A 19,962-nucleotide genomic window follows, 5' to 3' on the forward strand; every position below is an offset into this window, starting at 1 on the left:
TCAATATTGTGGGTGTTATCGCACGAAGAAAGGGCTATTCAAGACTACCATATGTAGCATCACTCATGTGAATGTAGCAAATATTGGTCTTGATCTTAATTTTCCATGTGGATGCCTGGGTGCTTCACCTGATAGAGGGATTCTAGTTGAGCATACCTCATCTGCAGTTGGTGTGCTTGAGGTAAAGTGCCCCTAGAAATATCGTAACATCACAGTCGATGAGTTCATGAAATTTGAACTTGGGCAGAAATCACAGAAAAACAGATTTTATTTGACTGCTACTGGATAATTACAAGTAAATCACTCTTACTGGCATCAAATTCAGGCCCAAATGTATGCCACAAATAGTCCTGCCTTCTTACTCTGCATTCCCGAACCTTCCTGTGCTTTGCGTTGTAAGGAAAAGAATGGTAAGATCTGTTCTTACCCAGTTCATTGCCATTGGTGGCACTGCATTTATAACCACAGCAGTATTTCGGCATTATAGTATAGTATATGTTACTAAATATTTTATTTCCTTTCCTATAATTATATTATTGATGAAAAAATAAACATTTAACTGTAATCTTGTTGTTTTTATACAGTCCTATACGGCTATAGTAATGCATCGTAGTGCTAACTAGGCCCAGGTAAAGGCAGCGTCTTCCGTCGCTGCGCCGTATCCATGGGCCATTGTCTCTCGACCAATCAGCGTAAAGTTTGGTTTACGGCCGTATGGGGTTGTCCATAATTAGAAAAATCTTTAAAATGCTCCGCTGGGTTATTCTATAGATTATTAAAAAAACAATGAGCCTAAAAGAAGCTCGCAGGAAAGCAAGATTTCGTGCACAACGTTTGAATGTTGCTGCAGAATGGACGTGCCATAGAACGGCGAAAAGACTAGTAATCACGAAACCACGGCTCTCGATTAACTGCTTCAATGATCACGACAGCAGCAGGATGCTGATTAGGTGAGCAGGTAGTCGGGTACCGGCGACGATTCTGGAAGGGCATTGTGGGTAGGTTGTCAGATAATGATTTAGGGCGTGTTGAGGTCGGAAATACGTGACGCACAAACGACAGCTGATTCACAAAAACGCCTTAAGCATTACCGCTTTATTGTGATGGAAAGCGCTGTAGCCTACTAGCCTTGTTTTCATCGAGGGAAAGCAAAGGGGCTTATGCAAGTGGCGAACAAATTACTTCTGTCACAAGGGATCCATCATTTTTGAATACAAATATGAAGCTCAACAATGCCGCTATAATTTGTGTGATCTTATTCGCCCGCTTTGAGCCGTTTAGTCCTGCGTTCAAAAAGTACCCAAATGGAATCTTCCATGATCCATTTATTCACACATACTGGCATAAAAACTAGTACATCTTTGACCTGTGGAGCAGAGTCATCTGTATAATCTGTTCCCAGATCAACACAACCGCAGAATTTCTTCCCATCAAATTGAGTATGTTTTCTTACAGCCATTTCGTCTAGCATCAGAGTACAGACCAGTGGATTAGGAGATGCGAGTACTTTTTCCTTTATGGCTTCGAAAGCAATAGCCGTGCATTCTGGTTCTGCCGGGAGTCCTGTCTACCAATGTGTGATAATACTGGGGTGCGGAAGGGCAAGATTCAACAACTTCCGGACAATATTGCAGGCTTTTCTTGGAAAGTCATGGCGAAAGCTTTGAGCTCTTGGGTGTATTTAATTCCTTTATCCGCCAGGCGGTCGCTTCACACGCGGAAATAACTCATTCGGTATTCCAGAAAATCTTTGTTCCAATAACTCTCCACCTGACCCTCTAATCACATTTTTCGCCTTCAACGTTTTTAAGACATGTACCACCATCAAATTCAATTTTGCTCCCACCCGGTAGTTCTTCTGTCTCGACTTCTTCAGCGTTCTCTTCAATATATCAGTACGTGCCTTCGCCGTATTGACAAGTTTCTGGAGCTTTACCGGTGAAATTGGTTTACTGTATGAATGACAATGATCATGTTGAATCATTTTCTTCAGCTGACTTTTTGACTGAGTTATTGTTGGCTTACATGATATAGGCCTCCTTAGAGTTCTCCTTTGTGTACAGGCAGAACCCTGGGAAAGTTGAAAAATTATAATCGAGTAGACATTTTATATCATGGTGACCAAATGCAGGACATAATTACCGTATTCCAATAAGAAGGAAATTTCGTGAACCTTGTTGGCACAGCATTTGGCATTAATTTACATTTGTATCGACTTCTGTCGATGTATTTCTCCATTAAATGATCGGAGCAGATCCTTGAATATTTTGAGGACTTCCAATTTACCATTGTTTGCGTTCATAGTTGTGCCTAGAAACTTCTTCGTAACAACTTTGCTACCCGCGGCGTTACGCACGAGCGCTTATGTCAATCCTATGCTCGTTTTGTGCTGTGCTATGACCAGTGTCCACAAACAAGCGTCCTTCAATGTTTTCCCGCTCGAATCACCAGCTCCCCGCACGCTGCGGTGTAAGCTGAACTCAGTTCATTGTTATATCATAACCCCTTATCCCGGCTGTAGTATGACGACATAATGAGGCTCCGTAGCAATTAAAATTCGTCGGTTTGTATTGTCAAGCTAGGTCTAAGGATTAATTGAGAAGATGGAGTGGAGTGAGTCGGACATTCAACTTGCTTTAAAGGATCAACTGCATCTTCAAAATGGCTTTGCCTTATTTCGTACATAATGTGGTTAGGAATATGAATAAAATAATGAAAATTGAAATTACCTAATAGTTTTCAAGTAATTTAAATTATAAATCGTAAAGCCGAAAAACAATTTAAATTATGAATCGTAAAGCCCAAAAACGGATATGAAATCATTCAGCTATGAAATGACGTCATGTGAGTGACACGGTAAAAGTCCTGGTAAAAAAAGGCAGTTATTCCTGTTGGGATGGCGAATCAGAGTGAGTACTTAGTAAGCCGGCCGAATGTGAGACACAAAATTTAACCCTAACCCTAATACTTCTTGAGAATAAAAACTTTGTCGCACTGAAACCTCTTCTCGGAGATGTTAATAGCTCAGATCGTCTTCAAAATCTCCATAACGATCCCATTCTCGCCGCTAGAAACGTTCTGTTGTTGTTTTTTTTCAACTACTTCTTGATACTATACCGAAGCAAAGTAAGCCGATACAGTACAAGTTACGACATTTACTACACGGCAAGCACGAATTACTAACATGAAGAAACCAAGGACCACGGGTAATTATTGGCAAACGCGAAGTAATCTCACAGCAATGTGTCAGCCATCTTCTTTCGGTTGTATACTACTGTATGTTGCTCTTGCAGTACTTTGCGCTTCTTGTCAGCGATTTTCATCCAGTTGTATGTTGTTGTTTCTGTTCTTCCTGTCAGCGATCTTCATTCAGTTGGATGTTGGTGTTGCTGTTCTTCGGGCCAGCGATGTTCATTCAGTTGCATATTGCAGAACTGTGGGTTTTCATTTGTATGTTGGTGTTACTGTTCTACGTGTCAGCTGCTGTCATCATTCAGTAGTACGTTGCTGTACTGCGTGTCAGCAATCTTCTTTCAGTGGTATGCTGGTGTTGCTGTTCTACGTGTCAGCTGCTGTCTTCATTCAGTAGTACGTTGCTGTTGCTGTACTGCGGGTCAGCTACCTTCATTTGTATGTCGGTGTTTCTATTCTACGTGTCAGCTGTCTTCATTCAGTTGTATGTTGCTGTACTGCATGTTAGTTATCTTAATTGGGTCGTAAGTTGCTGTTCTACTTAACCAACTTTCATTTTGAATCGGTCAAGATAGGAAAGGACGTAGTTAATTTTTGTCCTTGATGTTTTTGCGGCATATACACCGACTCATGATACACTCACACACGATCTGCGCATATGCATATCATGAGTGCATGATGTGCATATGCCGCTGGACAAGGAACATTAATGAGGATGATTAACATGAAAGTTATTGTTACATATACGCGATAACGAGCGACAATACATGTAATGATATACGGATAGAGATGGACGCCCAGTGACCAGGGCTACGTTGCCGTTGTGCGGCTAGTTGATAGATCCATACATGTAAACACGACATGAGACTTCGCAACCGACCGATTTAGTTACACAAGATGGTTTTATACCTTTCCTCTTTTATTCCTTCTGGTCCGATAAATTTTTGTCAGGCTGTTTGAGATGATGAGATTCGTTCAATCTTTTTGCATAAGCCTCATGCAGAGCGGAATCGATAATTTTGCACTTGTGCTCATATCTTTCGGGGGAGAGTTTTGTCGCGTCTAGGTTTACATTGCGCCGAACTAAAATTACTCTTGTCTCGGATTGTTTTGATTATCGGTACTATCCGACAATCTATTCCCCAACGGGAAGCATTTTTCCGCCAACATGAGACCTTCCGATAGACAGTCACGAAAAAGCTCGGTGATGATCGGTGCCATCTGAAATCGGTGAACATATGCGTATCCCTCTAACAATACATTTCGCTTACTTACAACACTATACGCTACATTAAAAGGTAGGTAGTTTGAAAATATCGTCTGTGTGTAGATAAAGCATCTTTGCTTTCATGCAACGAACAATACATATCTTCTGACAGTTATACTTTTTCTGCATTCGAAATCCGCGTCTAGGTCGCAACGAGTCGGTCAAGAATTGCCTCGCACGTTGCGCTGGACATGGGCCGCTTTCTGTTACGAAGGACAAATGCGCCGGCAAAATATAACACGAGGAAGTTCCGCGTCTCGCGTAGCTCTCCACCTTTCGCCTCGCGTAGCTCTCCGCCGGCGACCAGTATCGCGAATTAACATGGCTCCTCGGTGGTTATGACAATTGTTGCATTGTTAGATTGTTTCGCGCAGAGAGTTTTTCTGCCGACCAGGACGGCTGCGTTTTTTAGCCTACCAGGACGGCTGCGAGTGTTTTACCCGACCGGGACGGCTGCGAGTTGTTCAACGGCCGCCGTCATGCAGTAGTTGCCAAACTGGCCAGGTGAAAGAAAAGTTTCTTCCACCATTTTTTACATCGACGCTCGAAGCTATAATAGGACATCCTTTGATCTGAACGAACGACTCCGTTCATAAACTGGTTATAATCGTCCACGCACTTCCTCTTCGATTTTTCTTTGGCACCTCCCGCACTTCTTATTTTCACCTGAATCATGTCATTGTTGTGTTTTGACGATAAAAGTAGCACTTCCTTCTTGTCTCTCCATTTCATGACTAGGAAGTGACCACGGCTAGCACTTTTGGTGTCCCCTTTATTTACCAAGTTTTCTTTGATCATAGGTGGGAGTCCTAGTGCCAACGCCGATGATGTCACGCGTGTACAATACGTCGCACAGCGCCACACTGGTGTGATAACGATCGGTGTATAACTCTTAGCCTTTGCCGGAATATTCATCAACCATATCGAGGACGAGTTGTGCAGTTCTCCCTGGACCATAGTCGTGCGATAATTTGCCAGTCGCTATGGAAAATTTCAGACAGTATCCACTTCGTGACTCGCACAACTGGAATAGTTTTATACCCCAATTTTTTGGCTTTGAAGGATTATACACCTTGGAAAACTACACGGCCACCTTGAAAACTATACGGCCTTCAAAAGGGCATGTCCCTTCATCCAAACTGAGTTCCTTCCTAATGACAAATTTGGTTTTGAATATTTCAAAACGTTTTATTATTGGCCTCAGTTTGAATAAAGGATCATGCCCTTAATTGCCACTGGAAATGTAATGGGCATTGTCATTGCAATGCAGAAAAGACATGATGCCGGAAAATCGATTTCTGGACAAGACACCTGGGAAAAAAGCATTTTTATGTAAAATAATATTGGACCAGTACTGCCGAATTTGGGGTTTTACATCTATGCCCATAGCCAATACCACAAAGATTTTTTTTATTTCTGTTACAGTTGTTGGTCACCTTATTGGTGCATAGCTATGGGGCTTGACAGTAGCACCATTGCCTATTTAAACGCCTTCAGCTACCGTTGTGTTGGCCGCACGACGGCTCGTGCGGCCAACGGCGAGCGGAGGTGACGAACGTCGACAGTCTGCGGCCACTGATGGGAGCTTCTACCCATCAGACTGGTTGATCGGATAGCCCATCTTGTCCGTGAGATTGCCCATTCGCGAAAACGAAGGCTTCTCGATACCAGTTTCGCCCTAATCTTGTGCATTCCCGCACCGCTATGGCATCAGTGCATATATGGTACCGCCTAATGAAGCAAATGAGGTGTTGACACTGTCACGCCCAAGAGCATGATGATTCCTGATCATACAATCAGATGGTCCGTAGGTAGGGCTTCGCTGTACCTCAACACCAGGCATGATTTTGTCGAAAAATGCCAAGCTATTCCAGCCGCACCGTGATACTCACTGCAAAACGTGAAAACTCCGAAACTTGCGCTGAGAGTTCAATCAAAAAAGACCAACGAAACACATCCCGCTAAAGTTTGCATTTTGTTCGTGGACCTGAAAAGACGTAACATAGGACCTGAGAACACGTAAAATATTTTTCTGAAACCAAGTATTCGTAAGGCGTATATATACATCAGTGGCCGGGAACCTATGGCTCGCGAGCAATATATGGCTCTTTTCGGCATAAAGTATGACTCTTTGCGAAAATTCTAAGTTTGGTAAAAAAATCTTAATTTTTGTGCATAATTTATCAATGTTGCAGCAACTTGTTATTAAATCTTCAGGACGACCAGTATAATTCTTCTTGTGGCTGTATAAACATGTCTTTGAGAGGTGAATACAGTGTCGTATTGTGGGTTATGGGCTCGGACCCCGTTTCAAAATCCTCGAATCTAAGTAAGTTACTGTCACGCCTGCGCGGATTGCACGATGCGTTGTTTGCTCAATGAGAATAGCAGACGAGGCGACGCCTGTATGACAATGCAGTTTTCAAATACACATTGCCTTACTGATCTAAGGCGAGAAATGAACTTCGTGGAAGTGAAATTCACAATTAGAAACAACGCCATAGTGATCCATGGTATTGATTGACAACGTAGCTTTGTAGTTGCTGTTCAAATGTAGGCGTGTGACACAACGTTGTGTTACTGCCGAATACTTCAAGAAATCGAATCGGAATCGGTGTGGCTATTACATTCAATTTTATTTTTAATATTTTATTCCGCATGAATTCATGGAATGAAATATGCGATACGAATTAATTTAATCGCGACTTCGGGTTAAGAGCCGTTTCTGGAGTTATCGAGGTTGCTGATTTCGAATATCGTATTCGTGATTAGAGATTGGATCTTATACCCCTAAAAAAAGTCAAAAAATTACTGTATTTACCATTGAATATTTCACTTGGCAAGAAGAAAATCATAGTAACTAATTTTTTTCACTGCACCTAAATAGATAACTATTGACTATGACGAACCCTCATGTCGTCCCCATAGGTTATCTCCAAAACAAGAGCCAATCTGAGAAAAAACTTATCTCCAAAACAAGAGCCAATCTGAGAAAAAACTTATCTCCAAAACAAGAGCCAATCTGAGAAAAAACTTAAGTTCATTTTCGGAATTAGCGTCCTTCAGAACCACCAAACCAAACCCCCGCTCCCTTTGTATGCCTAAAACTATGTGTTGACCAGTGTTATCCGTAAGGCAAGTTTTTGCAACTTTTTTTACAGCTTCCGGCAGCTTCCTAAATACTCGTAAGATATGTAGAATGCCGTGTTGAGCTGTATGAAGGAATCTTCTGAAGGAATCTTATAGTGCAACTTTTGTCTATTTTTTCATGCAACATTTTCCTTTTTTGCAATATTATCCAACTTTTTCAAGTATTTGCGATTCTGGCAGAATACACGGCCAAATTCGACTGAAACACCGTAAATCAGTACCGAAGTAACGCTTTTACGGGAGCTTGACCGGAAAATTGACCTTTTTTTCGTCAACCGAGCAAAATGTGGTCTTTTAGTGCGCAACTTTGGTGAAAAAATGAATGCAACTTTCCACGGATTTACTGCAACAAAACTTGTCCTAGTTATCAGTTATTATAAATTCTATGATACTTACGATGAATTGCTTCTATGATACTTACGATGAATTGCGCTATGCTATTCCCGGCCGTGCCTCACCAATGCCTTACCTCCCCTTCCACGCTATATTTTCGACCAATAAATGGTAAGTTGCGTGATTTTCATATTAAAAATGTTCAAAATCTAGTAGACAGGTGGATAATCCAAGAATTATGAAAGAAAAACTGGCATAACTCCGCTTCTACGGCTTGGAATTGAGTCAAATTTGTTTTGCATCGTTTTTGAAGACAGCCCAACAATTTCATGGGGTTGTCAGAAAAATTTGAAAAATTTTTTTTTTTGCATTTTCAGGCAAATTCAAAATTTTCAAACTCTACGAAAGCCGCGAAAATTGGTTGGAATGAATTCAAATTTGGTGTGCGTCGTTTTTCAAGGCAACCTGACGATTTTATCAGGTAACGAGCAAGATTCAGGAAAAAAAGTTATTTTTGAACAGCCCTAGTGCTCAGTCGTGGTAGCGTCGGAACTTCAGATCTCTAGTCGAGGTCGCCATTGCGTAGTATTTTCAGGTGTATTATTTGAAGAATTTTCCTCATACTGCAGTGAAGGCTATATGTAATATTGCTATTTTTATGTCGCTGGTAACAGTAGCGGCATAGTCGCGTACCGGTTGTGTATAGCTCAAAAACTCTGTTGTGTTGTATCATTATTACCGGTAGTGTAGTTCTGAGGCGCTGCACACCAATATATTATTATTGGATGTCTGATATCATGGATCGGTGCAGAATGCACAGAGATTAGGTTATTTAAAAACTATAATTTCATGCTAATCAAATTAAGCTCAATTCATCAGGACCGAACATCAACCGTCTGCTTAACAATTTACATTGGTGTAATTTGATGGATTCACTGACAGTAGTTTAAACCCTGATAGAAACCTATCAGGGTTTAAAATTACTAACAAATTTAGCTTCATAATGGATCGCAGGCGAAAAAAACTTTGAACACCACTCTAAAGGCCTGTGTTGCGTATAGTCTCTTCGGATATTTTTTCCGAGTTTCGAGAGGTCTCTGAAACACATAAACAACACTAACCTGTCTGCAAGTATCACGCATTCAGCCTGTTCGCGTTTTCCAATTTAAGATATTGTGGGACAGGTGGGCTTTTTGTAACAGGCCGCTTCAAAAGACAAAATTGACTAAGTCAAGAAAATGTTGAACTATAGAGGAAGGCACCTGTCGTGGCTGGGGAAAAATAACTTGTTTTAAAAAACCTGGAGTCCTCACACATCAATTATACAAAAACAACTCTAAAGTATGTACTTTAGATACTTATACTAGCATAGGGTTGCCATACGTCCGGAATTTCCCGGACATGTCCGGAATTTCACTGTTCAAACTAGCGTCCGGGAGGAATTTCTAAAATATGCCAAATGTCCGGAATTTTGAAGACTGGACGTAAATCAGCATAAAAACAATATTTTTGGGAATATTTATGCTGATGCATTATATTTGTCATAAATATTTGCATATTTATTGGAATAAGCCTAATTGTAATCGCAGTTATAGGAGAACGGTATATTTCTAGAGATCGTCGTTAAGGCGGTTTAAATGCTTCATTCAAAGATAGTGGTTCCAATCGTTTGCCTTTATTGTGGTGTTTTCGAATATGTTGAGCGTAATCAACTTACAAATTAGCCCGTGAGTAAGTCTGAGCAAAGGTGCTGACTTCTTTTAGTAATCAGCTCGTCAGATTTTGATCTGGGCCACGGAACATTTTCAAATTGGAGATGGAGTCACGACCATAAAAGGTTCGAAACCAATTGATGTGGGGTGTTTATAAAGCTCCGTCGCGCGCACCGGCATAAGGCTGATAAACAATCTTATCGGTAGGACATGAACATGACTTAACGATGTGCAATTACGCTCCTTGTATTTTCGAACTCATTATCCTGCACCAGCTCTACCGCTAACTCTGATCATGTGGGCGGAGAGTAGTATCTATATAGTAATATATGTAACGACCAGTATTATTGACAGAATTCATTCAAATAATTCAACGATCAGATGCATATAGAAACCAAATTTATACAGCAATCACCCACCCCCCCAACCCCCCAGAAGTTGCATCGATTACCCTATAGTGTGGGCTCAAAATCATTGTTTATTTGGGTGGGAGGAGGCTGAAAACATGTGCTTTCGGTCCCGATTATAAAACACAAATAGCCACATACTCCTGAACCGGATCGTGACCAACTCTGGTCTATGAGCAAAGCTTTACTACTGTGACGTAATAACTCATTTTGAAATCCACCAGTGAGCGCTAAAGAGTGTCCGGAATTTGGGTTGCTGAAATATGGTAACCCTATACTAGCAACTCCATAAAGTACAAAGAATTAGCAAAATGGAAGAGATGTGACGGATTAGGTAGAGCTTATCAAAAAATCAACACGGAAAGAAGATTGAAAAAACAACAACACTAAACAAGTCTACAACAAGCTGAACCACTACCACGATACAACAAGTTGAACCACTACCGCGAACACCAAGAGACCCTGACAGCAAGCTGGGAAAAACACACCCATAATAATTTCTTATAATTTAGTAGCTACGATGACAACTCATCTTGGGCTTGGAAGTGTTTGCCTTTTCGCTGGGGGTCGCAAAGGTGCTGGCATTTTTTATAGTGGCAATCAGCTTGTGAGGCCGCGAGTGGTGCTGATCTATTTTTAGTGTTACTTACTAAGTAGCGAGGTACTCTCATATCAAAGTGCTCGAGTGTTGTTTACAGTCGATCAAAATGAGTTTCAACAGAATATTTTCGTTCAAACGGCCATGTGACTCATGTAACTCATGTGATGTTTCAACTGTGATGCAGCAAATGTGCTTCATATAATCTACCTTTGCTAGGAACATTAAAAGCAAGCAAACAAATGTCTCAAGAGTACAAAGAATTGCACAAGCGCTACAGGATAAAACAGCAAATTTTAGCACCTGAAAAGCTAAACACATCAAAATTTGAACAAATCAAACAGCACGATAACCCATTTATTGGGCACTACGATATCCATGACTAAAGCCGATTTCTGCCAACTCGGTAACATTAATTTTAGCACCCATGGGCGGCATCCCAATCGATATTTTTTAATGGTGCCCATCAGATCGAATTTCGGCAGTATCTTCGGATGCTTGAAATTCAGTTCCGGGGTCAGCTGTTGATGGCCATCTGAAAAAACTCATCGTTATCAAGGCCGGTGAGCAGCGGTCCAAAAATTGAGAGCTGCGATTTGAAGGGGCAGTGCTGAGTGACAGTCACGTAAGACGCTATTGGATTTTTGGAGACGGCTACTTGTAAGTAGGGGCATAATGATTTCAGTACTCTAATTTGAATCAATCATCTCCCGTTATAATTTGAATCAATCATCTGCCGTTATAATTTGAATCAATGATCTGCCGTTAATGTGTTGATTAGGCGATTGGTGATTGACCAATGGTTCTCGACTAGTGGGCCATGTCAAAAAAGGTTGAAAACTGAGGAACCCTGTGATAGACAATATTGCTCATTTCGAATTTGAGTAGGAAAGTCTCCGTATACAGTTGATAATAATTGCATCGCCTTCAATTTCTTCTTCTTTTATTGATGTCTGGACACCCGACATGCGTTACTGAAAACAAATTAAACATTGTTAGAACTGAAAAAATATATCAAAAACGGCAACGCTGCATTGCGTTGACACCGTTACACGGCTATGGAAAATTTTAGAATCCACCAATTTACCTAAGGTATAATTTGTTGGCAAACTTTTGGCCCCGCATACGTCAGACCGCCTCCAATCCATCCACGCGTGCTGAACGTATCTAGCCCCAACACGTGACCCGACCCGGTCAAATCTGCTGTCCACGTGACCAGGACGCAGACGTCCGTACCTCGTTCGGCCCGATCGGACTGGTACGAACGGAGACAAGCGCCAAAAACTGTTCCCACAATTTTATTCAAATATTTGAAAAAGTGATTTTTCCGTGTTAAACGTGAATAGTACAAATGGTTTTATTTAAAACAAACCGCGTTTTAAAACACTTTGTTTTAAACTGTATTTTAAAAAAAAGTTTATTGAAGAAAAACAGAATTTTTTTTTTTCAAGTTGTAAAATCATGCCAGAATTGATGTTTTATGAGCCTACGGACAATTACCAGCAGATTTAGCCGACGTATATCGATATGGGATGGGTGGAACTAGAGATGGTGTGAACGTGAGGTTCACGTTCGCGTTATGTGTGTGAACCTCAGAAATTTAGAGGTTCACGTTCACAAGACCATGCGTGTAAGGTTGGGAGCGGTTGGATTAGCGTTGAAAGTCTTTAGCTCCTCGTGCAGCGCCAACCATGGCGAGTCCCGACGGAATGCTGCTATAAGTCGATTCACCAGTATTACCATTTCATGAACGTAAGGCGTTATAACCGCTGTCGATGTTTCCGGCACTGTATCCATCGTGACTGGCACGAAGTGAAAAGATATAATCTGGCTTCCTCACTTTGAAGACGCAGTCGATATTTTACCGCTACGTGCCTGTCAATAATAACGGACGGTATGATACGCGAGCCATAATCCCGATCGCGAACCCCTGGACAAGAAGCACGTGTCACTCGCGCGGCAACTGTTCCCATGTTATCCTTATGGGACTTTATGACGTCAGATCATACGGAAATACTTTCCGGAATGAGGTGTTAAGGGTATAACTCTGCTCGTAGGGGGGGGGGGGATTCACGGTAGACCTATCTCCGTGACCGGGGCGACAAGATGAATCCGAATAAACCAGAATTAGCCGGATAGGACGAGCACGGCTCCGGCCAGACCCGGATAAAGGATACGGCGACGCTTGGCTACGCCTACGACACTTCATTAAAAGCTCTGAGTCTGACTTTGAGTTGTGTCAAAACCCAAAGTCAAACTAGGCGTAACACATGAAATCGCACGGCGCCTAGCAATCGCACGTTGCCAAGCATATGATAAAGGCTCGCTCACCTATCCCATAAGACAACTCTGCAACATTTGCGGGTAACAACATTTATTACCAGCGAAAATATAGAAAGATATCGAACACAATATCAAATATCGATGCTGTTTCCTATAAAATTTGTTTGATGAAGCGTAGTTTGGTTCTCATCTGATCTAACGTCAGATAACACACCATCATGTGATCTTTCACAACGCAGCTTTTCAGCGGGCGGAAAAAAGCTTTCAAACGCTCGTCGGACAAGATTGCGGTGATTTGGTCGATCGAAAGGGTTGATTTGCCTCCCCGCTGCCGTATGCAAACGGTTTCCACTGGATTTTTGGTGTCATTGCCTTTAAATATGATTAGATATGAAAAATTCACAAACGCATGTACGTCACAGGCAAACTCATGTATGTCACGGGAAAGATTGTAACACCTTGTTGTAACATTATCGCGATGATAGTTCAATCGAAACTTGGGCACTCATCCGATTCGGAAATAATTTCTTCCTCGCCGCTCGGTTCGTTCCCGATAATTTCTTGATGGACCGGGTCAGCGTGTTGTACGGCGGCGTCTTCCACCACCGGCGAAACGGTGTCTTGAGGTGTAAATCGAATTAGATGGAGGTAGTTATAATTTTTAGACTTGTGGGCTAACCTTAATCCGAGCGCAAGTGCATCAACCGGATTTTCTGCGCGACTCGGTCACTCATTTCCTCCGTTCTTCTCGCGCAAAGCGATTAGACCTTGAACAACACGACACAATTATTTCACGGTAAAAAGGCCATCAATACATAACAGCAATCTCACTCTAATTTTACTCCAGTTGTGTACCGTTCTCAAGTGTCTCGCGCGCTGACCATTTGTAAAAAAAATCGCACACAAAACAGGTTTCTTCCCGCACTCTCTTCGGCGTACGAACCCTTTTATTATTAGATTGAATTATTAATTGTCGACTGATAAGCTGAATATTAACTCACTTCGTGTCCTCAGTTGGCGTCTCCGCCGACGATAACGACGTACTTTGTCTATAAAACAGAAGATTCGCATCGATACAGCGTAATCTTATAGCTGGCGAACAGAGCGCAAAATTTATTTAAACCGGTCTCAACCGAAAGATATTTTAACACTGATTCCGAAAATGTAAATGAAATCAGGTCAGGGAACTGGAACCCCCCAAAAATCGACCTCGAAGTTCGAAATTTCCACTATTCCGAGCAATAGGAGCGCCCGAGCTGAATGGTCGATTAACGCCTCGTTCTCATTGTGACGCCATTGAGCGTGTCGGCGACGTCTAACCGTGTCCTCCGTGACTCTCGGAGTATTTAGCGTCGTATCAATCGATGTAACGCGAATATGTCCCAATCAGAGTAGTTTTCTTCGTAGTGCTTTTTCAGATTTCGATAAATGATATGATTGCACTGAAGACTACGCATATCAATTTGAAGGAGCACAGCGCTCTTAAAATGATGTGGTCCCGAATTGAAGGTAAAAACGAACAAATATTTTTGGACGCGGCCATTATTTCCTTCAGAAAGCCACCGTAATGGAGCTGCAATTTATTGAAATTTCTACAAGATCAGCTGCCGCGGCTGCTTAACCCGTTACATGGCACGATATCTTCACCGTCGCACTTGCTCGACGCGATTAGGCAGTCGAGGTGCATTGTGGAATTAGGCCTATATATGCTGTGGCAGTCGAGGTGCATTGTGGAATAAGCCTGTGTGTATATGCTGTGGAATATTTTCATGGCCAATTCATTCAACTGGAAAATAGTCTTCGCGCTACGCGCGATTTTATGTGAGTGAGCATTCTGATTATAAGACCCCCGCACTCCGCCAACCACCCCAGGACCAAACTCGCACAAGACTTCCTGGATTTTGCGTACAACCTTTGTACGACTGCGTACTTGTCTCTACGGAGGGATATTTCCGAACCGGTGCCCTTGCTAGGGGGCTTGTTCGAGGGCGTGCTGGTCCCGAGGCGGTCCAGTAGACCCCCTGCGTGCGTGTCCAGTGCGGCTGCAAGGGTCGCCCCCGAGGTACGTCCAGCAATTAACTGATCCAGGACGGCTTCCTCACCAGTGTCCTCGGGTTCCAAGGGATCCCGAGGCTCCAGCGTGGAGAGGGTTTCGCGTAGTCGTTCATCCCAATCATCTAGAGCTTCGGCCGAACTAAACCGGCTTTGGGGTTCTTCATCCCCCATCGCCCGTTCCAACGAGACTTCTGTCGCCCCGGCCGCGGGGTCTTGAGTATCCGGTCCATTGGCCGCCCGGCACTCGTGGACGCAGGGATCCTGCTAGTCTGGGGATCGGGGTCTGCTAGTCTCTCGGCCGCACTGCCTACCCCGGGGTGTTCGGGCCCATTTGCCGCTCCCGATGTCCCCGGTACAGTCGCCCCTTCCTCAAGGGGGGGGCCTGCGTGACGTACTCCATTGGCCGCACAGAGTTCACCCGAATTTGCGGGCCCTTGCTGAAGTAGCCCTTGGGGATGAAGTCCCTCGGCCGCACATCTTCCCGCCGAGTTGGGGTGACACACAGGACCTGTTGCCGATCAATTAGCCGCCTCGGATTCCAACTTCAGCACCGCTTCTGCCGCAAACGCCACCGGGCGGCTCCGTTTGCGGTGTTGCCCTCTGCCTTGGGGCGCGCCGAATGAACGGTCACAGGAACCGCACGCACGGGTATCCTTCCCGAGATCCAATCCCTGTGGTACAGCTCCCTGGATCTTTATCGGACATCTTGCTATCTTTCTCGCAGTACTGCACTTCACTTTTGCTGAAATTCGCTTTCTTGTCTTGAATAAACTCTCAAACACAGATTCCAACTAAACTAGAGCGCTGTAAAAGAGAGAGAGCATTCGGTGAGAGACGGGATAACAAGTAGACAATCGACGGAGTTAGCCACCCACAATAGACCACCTGCAACGGAGGGCCGGGATCCCATCCCTTGCGGACATTTCGCAGTGAATGGGCCGGCCGTCAGGAATGAGCAGGTTGGGGGACACCAGAAGCCTCTGGTCCTACAGGCGTTCGGACCATCGGTCTTGGCAGGACAACACGGGCGCCTCCAGGAGACGAGTAGGCAGAGAGGAGAGCCCGTTCCTAGCACCTCGCGGCACTAAGGGGGCACTGCGGCCCTAACATCTGGTTCCTAGGACCTCACGGCGCTAGGGGGCACATGGCCCTAACATCTGCGTTCGGGTCCGGCTTACACAGGTCACCAGGATTCACAGCGTGACCAAGACAGTCATAGTTACTCCCGCCGTTTACCCGTGTTTGGTTGAATTGCTTCACTATGACATTCAGAGCACTGGGCAGAAATCACATCGCGTCAACACCGGGTTGCGACCGTCGCGATGCTTTGTTTTAATTAATTTTATAGGACTATAAATACCTTCATTTGGATGAACATTTGACGCGGCTAAATCAGAATATAGGTCGTCGTGTTTACTGGACATTGCCGTCCCAAGTATTTTTTGCACAGAATCGCCCCAGCAGCTGCCCTCTTAGTTCTGCCTATTCCGTCATAGTGTCGACTCGCTACCTTCATAGTATGCGATGATGACATTGAGACATGATATTGTCCCTTGTCATCTAGCGAACTCGCCATCGTCGCGACTATTTTACGCAGATGCTGGTACCTAAGACGGACGTCGTGGCGACTAAGATATTCGATGACACCAACTGATAGATTTCGGAATGGCTTGCCATTGGAATTTCGCAACGCGACCCCCTCTCGGGACCAATCGAAGTCCGGATTTGTTTGCTTGCAAATCTGAATGCGAAAAGAGGTTTAGAGACCGCTCCATTACACGTTCATGTATTCGTACCCACTACCTGTTTGAATCGGTTATAATCTTGTTGACCCATTACTAACAAACCCTGATTCGAAGGGCGACTTTGTGGCTCACTTGTATAACTAGAATCAACGGAAGGGATGGGGGGGGGGGGCTGTCCAAGCTCATATCCAGTTACGCCACGGAAATATGAGAGTCTAGTTCTCTGGTGCCACTAGCGAGTGCAGTCTGAATAATTGTCGCTACCAAGCAGTCGTGCACGTTTCCGTCCATTATCGCTTGATTTAGGACTTTTTCAAAGGTTTCGGTGTTGATCATGCTAAAAAAAACACGCTTATTAAACTTCAAACTATGAGATCATAGTACGAATCTTTTGATATTCGACCAATTTTTATTAATGGTATTCATTTCCAGAGACAAACGCTTCTGATTCTGGCACTTTTTTGTCATATTTGTTGCTCTTGAATACGTGGCAATGATTTGTAGGACTCTTTAGTTGGTGGTCTGATGACACCAATTTTTCCAATATCGCCGGATGTTGTAGACGTGCATATTCCAGAAATCCCTAGTGCTTGCGGACAGTCTTCCATCGTCGTTACCAATGTATGTTACTCGAATTGTTGTGGCTCGTCAGCCAGAAACTTCTTGAATACCGATTTCAGTTTGCTAATCACCATTTTTGTGTTTGATTCGTCAAGCGATTGCACTTCGCGATACCTATTGTACCTGGAGAGTAGCTCTAATAAACGAATCAGCAGTATTTCAGTAACCAAAGTGACACATTTACTCTCAGAGTTACTTGACCTTCAGCTTCGAAGGTCAACTTTTGAAAATTTATCAAGTAGGTAGTCGTCACGTATTCTGTGTAAATGCTTAATCCTCGATTGCGTTGCTATATAAGCCGTGGCTATTGATCTCGAACAGAGAACACGCCAAGACCATGGGCGGCATTGCTGAATTTGTTGCTTGGGATCCGTAGCGAGCAGACCTGCGATATGTAATATTTATTTGCTTCTAATTGTTATGAATACGCCAACGACAATCTTACTCTTTAATTCTGTCGACTGACCACTTATGCACATTCCGAAAATGGCTAGTACGATGACCTTCAGTCCGTATATGGCAAATATGACATCTGTTTAGTCTGATACGTTTCTGGGATCGAATAGTAATAGGATCCCTTCAATAATCGAATAAAATTGATGAAAATTATAGTGATAAAACGAATGAAGACTTACTTGATCTCTGCAGCGACTTCACTTTGCATGTTCCCGGATAAGACGTCGCTTTATTGCAGTAGATGCGTAGCAAGAGACCTTTACGCGGTAACGTTGACTATATTATGAGCGATAAACTACGATATTTCTTCCAAAAAGATATTCAGTTGGAATTGTTACGTCACTGAGCTTACAAATTTTTCACCAGAAATTAGACCTTCGATCGGCTCTGGAGGCCTGCCTTGCCCTTTGCTCGGATAATTCTTTCACAGGGCGTCTTGAAATAGGGAGAGGAACGTCCTCGGTGATGTGCTCATGGTTTTTGAAATTTGCAGTACAGAGTTGTTTAAACTGATTTTGTTGCATTTTAAAAAATTTAGTTTTTACAAATTCAGACGTTATGGTGGTCTGATCGTACGCTTATAGCTGCTCATGGGAAGGACACCGAATGGTTTTTGGCAACGTCGCACACCACGTGCGGTCAAAGTATCTGATATTGGCATCTTCTTCAGCCGCCGAATCGGTTTTTCGAGACGATGTTGTCCAGACTTAGGGATGACAAGGTTTGCTTTTGGGATGACAAGGTTTGCTCTCAAGCCATTCCCGTCAACGATAAAATCACTCATGACTTTGACACTAGCTTATTTCAGTTCTGTGTAAACCTTTTCCCACGTATATATAGAAAGTATTCTCATACTGGAGATACCGCACTCTTGACATGATCCCGAATAATGAAAATTAAATGTGTTCAAGATGTGACAATGACAATTTCAATCACAATGAACTAACTATTTTGTTCATTAAATTGTACACAAAAATCCAGTTGTCACAATATAACAAGTAAATGATCATGATAATTTCAATGCTTATACATTACATTAATTTAATTTCATGTCTCAGAATGAATATTGTTATTTTGTAGCATTAAGAGATAGAGTTGAAAACTACTGTTGAATTGAGTCCAATAATAATAATAATCATAGTTTGATAGGCTTACCATACGTCCTCTTTTAAGAGGATTTGTCCTCTTTTTTGACTTTTTTGAAAGTGTCCTCGGAGGACGCCCTTTTGTCCTCTTTTTTGAGATTTTGTCCTCTTTTTTGAAAATTGAGGTCAGATATAGATGAAATTGCGAGTGATATGCCGCAAAATAGCGCAGAAGTGAAGCTCCGGCGGGTAATTCGGATGAAAATCGGTGATTTCAGCTCTGAGCGAAATGAAGACCTTTTTTTTTTTTTTTAGTCAACCGACCGCAAAGTGGGAAAAATTCACCTGTATTTGGGAATTCCACTCCGGTTTTGTATCTTGCAAATTTCTGAAAAAGTGTCCTCTTTTTGCATATTCAAAATATGGTAAGCCTATAGTTTGATTTATATTTTTTGAAATCAATGCAACAGTAGCTTTCGATCAAGACCAGATTCAGTAATTTCTGTAACTCGTGAAGATGCATTATGGATTACCGGACATCTTACAGCCGCTTGAGCTATGTAAAAGAATTATCCACTCCGGCTTCAGCAAATCGGAACAAAGCTGCAAAATCGGTCTTTGCCATTACATGTTTAATTAATATATTGCCCTATACTACTAAGCAAATGTTAAAATTCAACAGCATTGTAGTAACTTGTTATGATGAGCACAGTAGCAACATACAAGTTTGTAAGTCTGTGATCTAAGTAGGCTTGATTATGGTATTGAAATAGTAATATTTTGTTATTTGAAATGATCACGTTCGAATTTCTATTTACTAAATTTAGAGTTAGGTCCTACAAAACCTAACACAGACCTACAAACACAGACCTACAAAACCTAACACAGACCTACAAACTTCCAATAACAAAGATCCCTAACGAAAATACAGGAATGAAGCAGTCACTGATAAAAGAAAGTGCCGTGGCCGATTCTAACGCAGTCACTGATAAGAGAAAGTGCCGTGGCCGATTCTAACGGTGTCACGGTCTTATTGTCAAATTTTCATTGTTCGATAC

The 19,962-nt window shown here is 42.7% G+C and overlaps 1 protein-coding gene across 2 annotated transcripts; it reads right to left on the reverse strand.

Moving 5' to 3' along the window:
- Positions 1-13,011: 13,011 nt before the first annotated feature.
- On the reverse strand, positions 13,012-18,541 carry LOC145435698 (uncharacterized). 2 transcript variants are annotated; one of them, XM_080312990.1, is made up of 4 exons: positions 17,999-18,541; positions 13,944-17,940; positions 13,622-13,709; positions 13,012-13,562 (listed from the first exon to the last, which is right to left on the reverse strand). In XM_080312990.1, the coding sequence occupies exon 2, from the start codon at positions 15,166-15,168 to the stop codon at positions 14,725-14,727; it is 444 nt and encodes a 147-aa protein (XP_080169116.1). In that variant the 5' UTR covers positions 15,169-17,940; positions 17,999-18,541; the 3' UTR covers positions 13,012-13,562; positions 13,622-13,709; positions 13,944-14,724. The 2 variants fall into 2 exon arrangements, with proteins under 2 accessions (XP_080169116.1, XP_080169117.1); XM_080312991.1 differs by lacking the exons at positions 13,012-13,562; positions 13,622-13,709 and adding an exon at positions 13,717-13,886.
- Positions 18,542-19,962: the final 1,421 nt, after the last annotated feature.

Source organism: Botryllus schlosseri, chromosome 3 (genome assembly GCF_051294905.1).
Source record: "Botryllus schlosseri isolate E-star chromosome 3, Bs_hap1, whole genome shotgun sequence".
Lineage (NCBI taxonomy): Eukaryota > Metazoa > Chordata > Ascidiacea > Stolidobranchia > Styelidae > Botryllus > Botryllus schlosseri.

Bases quoted from the DNA above. Each gene is read 5' to 3' on its own strand.
- LOC145435698 (XM_080312990.1), bottom strand. From the start codon at position 15,168: ATGGGGGATGAAGAACCCCAAAGCCGGTTTAGTTCGGCCGAAGCTCTA.